The sequence below is a fragment of the Carcharodon carcharias genome, chromosome 9, assembly GCF_017639515.1.
Source record: "Carcharodon carcharias isolate sCarCar2 chromosome 9, sCarCar2.pri, whole genome shotgun sequence".
Taxonomy (NCBI): domain Eukaryota; kingdom Metazoa; phylum Chordata; class Chondrichthyes; order Lamniformes; family Lamnidae; genus Carcharodon; species Carcharodon carcharias.
Genome location: NC_054475.1, coordinates 67,674,697 through 67,683,657, shown reverse-complemented (window position 1 = coordinate 67,683,657; position 8,961 = coordinate 67,674,697). Strand labels below are relative to the sequence as shown.

The following is an 8,961-nucleotide window of genomic DNA, read 5'->3' as shown; positions in this document are numbered from 1 at the left end:
CATACCAGCTAAGCTATTGGACAAAGTACTAATCAAGAAATAAGAAGAACTTATAACAAAGGCAATGGAACAATCTCAGAGACTTCAATCTTCATAAACAATGGACAAATGAAATCAATAAATGTAGTTTGGGGGATGAGACCATGGAATGCATGTAAGAAAAGTACTGCAATAATGGTGGGAGTTTGTAATTTTCACATAGATTGGATGAATCAAATTGGCAAAGGTAGCCTGAAGGATTCTGGACAGTTTCTTAGGATAATATGGTCTGAAACAAATTAGGGAAACATGTTATTTTAGACCTGTTGATGTGTAATAAAACAGGATTAATAAATGACCTCATAGTAAAGGATCCTCCAGGTAAGAGAGATCATAACATAGAAGAATGAGAGGCTATCTAATTGAAAAATGGAAGATTCTGAGGCAGCTTGACAGGGTAGATGCTGAGAGGATGATTCTAGAACAAGAGGGCACAATTTAACAATAAGGCATCTCCCATTTAAGACAGAGATGAAGAGGAATTCTTCTCTCATGGTGTTCTTCATCTTTAGAATTCCCTTCCCCAGAGAGCAGTGGAGGCTGGATCAAGGCTGAGTTAAACAGATTTTTGATGGACAAGAAAGTCAAGGGTTAAGGGGTCAGGTAGAAAAGTAGAGTTAAGGCCACAATCAGGTCAGCCGTGATCGTATTGAATGGTGATGGGCCGACTAGCCTCCTCCCACTCCTACATCTTATGATGTTATGCATTTGCAACAATTTCCAGAACAATTTGTCCTGGAGCAAACCAGGGAAGGGGCTATTTTAGAATTTTTATTGTGCAAAGAATGATACAGGGTTAATTAGTAATCCCATTATGAAGGGAAGAGCGACCATAACATGCTGAAATGTCGTAGTTAATTTGAGAGTGACTTGCGTAAGTGCAAACTAAAGTATTGAAGCTAAATACAGCAATATCATAGGCTGGGTGGGGGATGTGGGTGAGTGAGGGTGGAGGTGGGGGTGAGGGAGGCGTGAGTGTAGGTGGCTGAGGGCTGCGATAAAGCTGAGTGTGGGACATTCCCGGGCTGCCTGGCGCCCACTGGTTCCCCAGTCTCTGCTCTCAGACTCTGGGGGCGGATCCTCAATCCGCCCTCTCTCAATATAAACCGGTCATTCACTGCAACTACATTGCGGACACTGGGCTGTCCTCTCTCCCGGACTCTGCAGCCTCTCCCCCGGACTGTCCAGCCTTTCTCCCACGGACTCTGCAGCCTTTCCCCCAGACTGTCCAGCCTCTCTCCCACGGACTCTGCAGCCTCTCCCTCGGACTGTCCAGCCTCTCTCCCCCGGACTCTGCAACCTCTCCTCCGGACTGTCCAGCCTCTCTCCCCCGGATTCTGCAGCCATGCCCGCGGAACCAGAGATCCCTAAAGAGGGTAAGTGAGGGCTGGAGATCTAGTGATCGGAATCAAATCGCAGTCACTGTCTCTCAATGTTGAGTTATCTCTGTTTGTTTAAGTGCTCCGTGGAACCGTAAACCTTCAGAAAACCTTATTTCCATCACCCTACTGGGATCAATCTATCTCCACTTGTCTATCTATGAATTTCTCTGTCTCTTTATATTTAACTTTAGCTATATTTCTTTGTATCCCTCTATTGCTATCACCCCATCCCCCATCTGTCGGTGGATCTTTTGTTGTGATAACAAATAATTTAAACATCTCTTTATATAGAACTGTCTCTAAATTTCTATCTCTCTATGTATGGACGGATTCCAGTGCCCTAACCCATACTGTCATCTCTCATTTCCCCTGTAGTGCCCGAGGGACAGCCCATGGACCTGGCTGTGGAGGATGTCACTGGCACCTCACTCACTCTCCAATGGAACCCACCCAAATACATTGGCTCTGCTGGCTTGGCAGGATACATTGTGGAATATCGAAAGGAAAGCAGTGAGTCATGCTCCTTATCCCCTCTGCACCAACTGACAGCGATAGCACCTGCTCAGCAATGCTCACACAGGCTAATGACACTGAGGTCAGCCAACGTTACAGACTGCGGGTTAACCTGGGGTAAAGGAAGGGAATGGGGTGAGTCTGGGGTCGAGGAAGGCGATGGGGTGAGTCTGGGGTCAAGGAACACGATGGGGTGAGTTTGGGGTCAAGGAAGGCGATAGGGTGAGTCTGGGGTCAAGGAAGGCAATGGGTGAGTCTGGGGTCAAGGAAAGCGATGGGGTGAGTTTGGGGTCAAGGAAGGCGATGGGGTGAGTCTGAGGTCAAGGAAGGTGATGGGGTGAGTCTGGGGTCAAGGAGGGGGATGCGGTGGGTCTGGAGTAAAGGAGGGGGATGGGGTAAGTCTGAGGTAAAGGAGGGGGATTGGAGGGAGCTGCAGTTGGGTTGTCACTCTGAACAGCACAGAGTCAGTCCAACAGAGAGCAGGACCTATAATCATACTAAAGCCATCGTCGAGATAGATCCATATTAGAAACTGCTGACAAGGTCTTTGCTCAAAGCACTGGTTCAGAACCCAGTGCAGTTAATGCATTAAAGATGTCACTGGCTACTTTTAGACGGTGATTGTGGAGAACAGGGGTCTCATCTGTTTGATCTAGACTCCTCGACTGAGTCATCACACAACTTGCGTCCTGACCGCTCTCAGATATGAAAGGACAAATATTTAAATAAAATAATCATATCATTAACTAGGATCAAGAAAATCAGTTGCAAATATTAATATTACAGTCATCTTTTGTCCATAAGCTGAGTTACATCCATTCACATCAGGGGTCTGAACTTGTTAAGCTATATTCTCTGAGAAATTGGGTAAACATAGTGTGAGTGTATGTGACTGCGAGTTGCTTTGTGTGCATGTGTGAAGGTATGTTGAATCAGATTAGAATTTGATTGACTTTAAGAGTTTCCATTTATCGGTGTACAACAATTACCTGTCTCCAATCTGAGACTGTATGTACAGCAAGTCAGAAAAAGCAGCATCAGGGATACAGGCATTTCTGTTTTCTTTTCAGTGGGCTTCACTGGCTGGGTCAGCACTTATTGCCCATCCCTAGTTGCCCTTGAGAAGGTAGTGAGCTGCATTCTTGAACCGCTGCAGTCCATATGGTGTAGGTACATCCACAGTGCTGTTAGGGAGGGAGTTCCAGGATTTTGACTTAGTGACAGTGAAGGAACAGCGATATATTTCCAAGTCAGGATGGTGAGTGACTTGGAGGGGAACTTCCAGGTGGTGGTGTTCAGATTTATCTGCTGCCCTTGTCCTTCTAGTTGGTAGTGGTTGTGGGTTTGGAAGATACTATCGAAGGAACCTTGGTAAGTTCCTGCAGTGCATCTTGTAGATGATACACACTGCTGCTACTATGTGTCGGTGGTGGCAGAAGTGAATGTTGAAGGTGGTAGATGTGCTGCCAATCAAGTGGGCTGCTTTGTCCTGGATGGTGTCAAGCTTCTTGAATGTTGTTGAAGCGGAACACATCCAGGCAAGTGGAGAATATTCCATCACACTACTGACTTGTGCCTTGTAGATGGTGGACAGGCTTTGGGGAGTCAGGAGGTAAGTTACTCACCACAGGATTCCTAGCCTCTGACCTGCTCTCGTAGCCACAGTATTTATATGGCTAGCCCAGGTCAGTTTCTGGTCAATGATAACCCGAGGATGTTAACAGTGGGGGATTCAGTGATGGTAATACCATTGAACATCAAGAGAAATGGTTAGATTCTCTCTTGTTGGGGATGGTCATTGCTTGGCACTTGTGTGGCGTCAATGTTACTTGCCACTTGTCAACCTAAGCCTGGATATTGTCCAGGTCTTGCTGCATTTGGACATGGACTGCTTCAGTATCTGAGGTGCAATCATCAGTGAACATGATGGAAGGAAAATCATTGATAAAGCAACTGAAAATTATTGGGCTGAGCATGCTACCCTGAGGAACTTCTGCAGTGATGTCCTGCAGCTGAGATGACTGACCTCCAACAACCGCAACTATCTTTTATTTGTGCTAGGTATGAATCCGCTGCCCAGTGAAGAGTTCAATATAATGCATAGAACTAGAAGCACAAATTCAGCTTAAAGGGTGTGACATTCTGGCCATACTAAGGTTTGGCTACAAGCTGGGCGTGACTGGGGATAAATACCACAGGATATAGGAGCCTTGAAAAGAAATGGAACTTCAAAAAGGAAGAGAAGCAACATTGATAAAGGATACAGCAGCTTTAGAAAGAAGATATCAGTAAAGTTGAGCAGGTGGCAGAAAACTTCTGGGTATAACTGATCCAAAGCAAAAGGTGTAATACTTTGATGGGAGTCATCTACAACTCTCCTGATGACAGTGATGAAGTAGGATACATAAACATGGGATCATCAGTTGGCAAAATTGAGTGGTTATAGTGGGAGACTTTAATTTTCATACTGACTAGGAGAAACAGAACATGAGTTTCTAAGAAAGCAAATTTCTTGAGCATGTTCAGAACAGTTTCCTGATCCAAAACAAGAAAATAGGCCATATGAGACTTAGTGGTGAGTAATGAGCCTGAATTAGTCAGTAATCTAACAGTAAGTGAGCACCTGGCCAATAGTGACGGCAACATGATGGAATTCCATATTGGGTTTGAGAGGGAGAAGGTGAGTCACAAACCAAGGTTTTCTATTTAGGTAACTTTAATCTTGAAGGGTATGGGAGAATTGACCACAATAGGCTAGGCAGAAATATTAACAGATAAAACTACAGATGAACAGTGGAAGATATTTAAAAATATATGGTAGAATATGAGACCTGTCCATAACCCCTAAAAGGCAAGAGCTTCTCTTGTGTCATTAAACAATCTTCATCAGCAAGAGAAGTGAGAGATAGTATAAAACTGAAAGAATGGGTTTGTACAAAAGCAAAGAACACAGAGATCCTGTAGACTGGGAGAGATAAAGAACAGCAAGAGGATACAGAGAAAGCGGTAAGAGGATATCAATGACACCACGAAAGACAAGAGAGAGGGTGTTTAAGTATACTGTGGGCCCATAGTGACAGAAGCAGGTGACATTGTAATGGAATGCAGGAAATGGCAGACATCACAATCAATGATGGGAATAAAATACAAGCGATACAAGAAAAGCTAAAATAAATCAAGAGCAAGAACTAACTAGATTTAGTTTAATTAGAACTATGGTGATAGAGAAACTAATGGGATTAAGAATAGACAAATCTCCAGGGCCTGATGGTTTTCATCCCAAGGTTTTAAGCAAAGTAGGGGAGGAAATTGTTGATGTATTAGGCATGATCTTTCAAAAGCCCTCGATCCAGGAATTGACCCTGAGATTGGGAATTGACCCTGAGATTGGAAATTAACCAATATTACTCTGTTATTTAAGAAGGGTACGAGAGATGTTGTAGGGAAGTTGCTAGGAGCTGTTGGTAGGGACAGAGTGACTGAGTACTTAGGCAGACAGAAACTGATCAGAAAGAGCCAGCATGGATTTGTAAAGGATAGGTCACATCCAATGAACCCAGTTGAATATTTTGAGGAGGTAACCAACATGATGGATAAGGGAGCGATTAGGAATATTGGGCAGAATTTTCCCAGAATTGCACTAATTGTGGTAGCAGGTGGGTAAAATGGAGTCCTACCTGCCGACGAAAATGGCAGGTTTTCATGCCGTATCACCCCGAGCCCGCCTCATTATTTATTCACTCCCACGAAACACGCCCTCATTCGCTTGCCTGCAATCACCCCGCTGTTGCATCATGCCAGCCACCATCTTTAAAAGGCAGCCACCAGCAAAGTGCTCATCTCCACCAGCTCACTACCACTGCCCAGGAGACATGGCCAGCAAAGGAAAAAAGACTGCAGCCCCCGGGTCCCTCAAGCGACTGCTGGATGCCATGGAGGCTGCCAGGATGTGCTCTACCCCAACTCTGGCCACAGGATGGGTAGCCAAGTCACCAACCCGGCTTGGGAGGCAGTGGCAGCGGTGGTCAGTGCCAATACCCTTCAGAAGAGGACAACCACCAAGTGCTGCAAAAGGATGAATGATCAGCTCCGTTCCACCAGTGTAAGTCACTCTTTTCATCACTCCCAACTCACACACTCACAAGCCCACCATGCCCTCACTGCCAGTGCAAGTGACATCACCATTCACTCTCCCACACTCACCGTCAACGTCCTTATCCTGTCCATGGGACCACTCACCACCCACACAAATCAGGCATACTTATCATCTGGCCCGGCAGGTGTCCTGATACACTCTCCCCATCTCTATCCATGCAGGACAAACTGGCTCACAACAGGAGGGAGGTCACAAGCAGGTGAAGGGATGCCAGAGATCAAAGTTCTGACAGAATTCAAAAACAGAGCCATCCAGCTGGCCAGCTAAGACCGGGACCGGTCCTGTGCTGACAGTGAGATCGGTGCTGCTCTGTTAAGTGAGGGTCCAGCAGTGCAACATCCATCAACCATGCCGTGAGTGATGTGTCCTCTTTCACAGGCCACTGCCATACACTAATTACCTCCCCTTGCTTTTGCAGGTACATCTGCCAAACAGCCGACAGAGTCTATGACCTAGGGCTTCCAATCAAGCCCCGAAGAAGTCTCTGAAGAGGAATCTGGAGGCACCCTCCTTGAAGTCCCATCACAGCACTCGCCCACATCCTCCACCAGCACAGAGACACATACTTCAGTGGGACCTAGCTGTAGAGTAGCCTCGGGATCACAATCTGGTGAGCACATCGCACTTTCTGATCCACAGCAGGCGGAGGCAGGGACTTCCCAGATCCCCGGCACTCGGAGAACTGCTGGAGGCCAGAAAGTTGCTGAGTCCGAGTCAGATGACGAGCCTCTGGACTCGATCATGTCGTAGTTGCTGAAGCTGCAAAGTCAAGCTCGGGAACATCAGGAAGGGATGTCCACTGCAATCTTCAGATTGCAAGGCACGATGGAGGAGTCTGTCCAACTTCAGGCTGAGGTGATAGTGCTGGCATTGCAACGCACCGTGGTCAACACTAGTAGGATGGTGGCCACCATGGAAACCTTGGTCCAGGGTGTCGCTCCTGCTCTGCTGCACAGGCTCAATTCCATCGCTGATGCCATAGTTAGCCTCCAACAGTGTGTACGCGAGAGGGGTGCTGGGCAGCTCGATCTCACTCCAGCTATCCCTTCCACTCACAGAGTCAGCCGGGGCCCTCGGGCACCCATAGGGAGGAGGATCAGCAGGTGCACACTCTGGGGCCATCCACCCAGGTGAGCCTGGGAGTGACCGGCCCATCCGAATCCCCTCTCCCTGTGACCCCAGCAGCTCCAGCTTCACAGGCTGAGGAGGGTGCCACTGCCACACAGCAGGATCCCGAAAGCAGGCCGGGGCTGTCCAAGTCTCAGCCCTTCAAAGGACGCCCACCAAAGCCATCACAGACAGGATGTCACAGTCAGCAGGCTGCCTCCACCTCTGCTGTGGATGTCCAGGGAGCAGCAAGACGTAGTGGCAGTGTTAGGAAAGTTAAGAAGAATTAGTTGCACAGCCTGGGCACAGGTGTTGATCACTTGTACATACTGTTCATTATTGTCAATAAACTCCCAAGAATGTCTCCCTGCCTGTGGCTCCTTGTTCTGATGACCAGTGTTCTTGTCACTCAGATGTGAAACCTTTCTGCACAAGATAAAGGCAGGTGTCTCAGTCCAGGGTCTCTTCCCTGTGCTCTGTGCAGCCTTCAGACCACAGTGATGGTCCAGCCTCACACTCCCTGGAAACATTACTGGTGCCTGCACCTTGGCAGTGCTGGTCATTGCTGCCAGAATGTAGTGGGCAGGTGCCACAGAGTTCTCTCATTCTCTCTGTGTGCTTTCAGCACCTTTAAGGTGGACTGGCCCCCATCACACCAGCATCTGCAACCAGTGATGCTGTGCACCAGCTCCTGAAGGGGTCAGGTGCTGAAGGCGGACGAAGGATCAGATTTGTCTAAAGTTTCATGGCTGCGTCTCTGAGATGGCCCTGATCATGGAGCCCAAGTAAGCTGCCCTCGGCCAGACAGGAGTCAGACATTCTCAGAGGCTATGTGAAGATCTTTGGAGAGTCCTCACTGCATGTTGTCATCATCCTCCTGCAATCGAGCGACTGTTAGGGCCTCCACTGCATCTCCATGGCAGGAGCATTCTCACAGAGGTATTTGTGCTGTGATAAGCCAGACTGGAGTCAAACATTCATAATTGTGATGTGAGGATCTATGGGGACACCTCACAGCATGTCATCATCATCCTGCACAAATCTAGCAGCTAGGAGGGCCTCCCGAGTGTGCCTGCCTCATCTGGCCAGTGCAAGGGCCTCATCACCATCATCGTCACCGCCGAGGGCCGCCTCACCCTCATACCTGTCGGCGTCCTCCTCATCGGAGGAGACATGCAGCTCCTCCATCTCCTCCTCAGCCAGCTCATCTCCCCGTTGCAGCCCCAGGTTGTAAAGGGTGCAGTAGACAATGACGATGTGTGACACCCTCTGTAAACTATATTGCAGGGCTCCACCAGACCGTTCCAGGCACTGGAACCGCATCTTCAGCATCCCAATGGTCTGCTGCAACATGAGCCTCGTTATACCTTCACTCTGTTGCAGTCTGAGGCCGCCACACGGGTATCATCAGCCATGGCCTCTGCTGGTTTGCCCTTGTCCCCAAGGAGCCAACCCGGCAGCCTCTGTGGACCCTGGAAGACCGCAGGGATCTGCAAGTGATTCAGGATGTAGGCATCATGCACACTCCTTGGAAACCGTGCCGGAGGGTCTGGGGGTGTGGGGGTGGGGTGGGAGGGGGGGTGGGTGCTGCAGGGAGTGTGGTGGTAGTGTATGGGGCACTCTGTGGCCCTTTGGTGCCTCCGCGTTGCTCCTAATGGTGTCCCCCAGGGATCCTGGGACCTGGCCTTGCACGATATTTATAAATGACTTAGATGAAGGAGTAGAGAGCCATGTATTTATGTTTGCTGATGGCACTAAGTTAGA

The 8,961-nt window shown here is 48.3% G+C and overlaps 1 protein-coding gene across 1 annotated transcript in view; it reads left to right on the top strand.

Annotated features, from left to right (window-relative positions):
* The first annotated feature begins 1,146 nt into the window (after positions 1–1,146).
* The window catches only part of mybpha (myosin binding protein Ha), an 86,563-nt gene continuing 78,748 nt past the window's right edge, over positions 1,147–8,961 (top strand). Inside the window, exons 1-2 of the mRNA XM_041196464.1 lie at positions 1,147–1,415; positions 1,797–1,931. Of these exons, the coding sequence (XP_041052398.1) occupies positions 1,385–1,415; positions 1,797–1,931 (166 nt within the window). The 5' untranslated portion in view covers positions 1,147–1,384. The remainder of the gene's footprint in view (positions 1,416–1,796; positions 1,932–8,961) is intronic.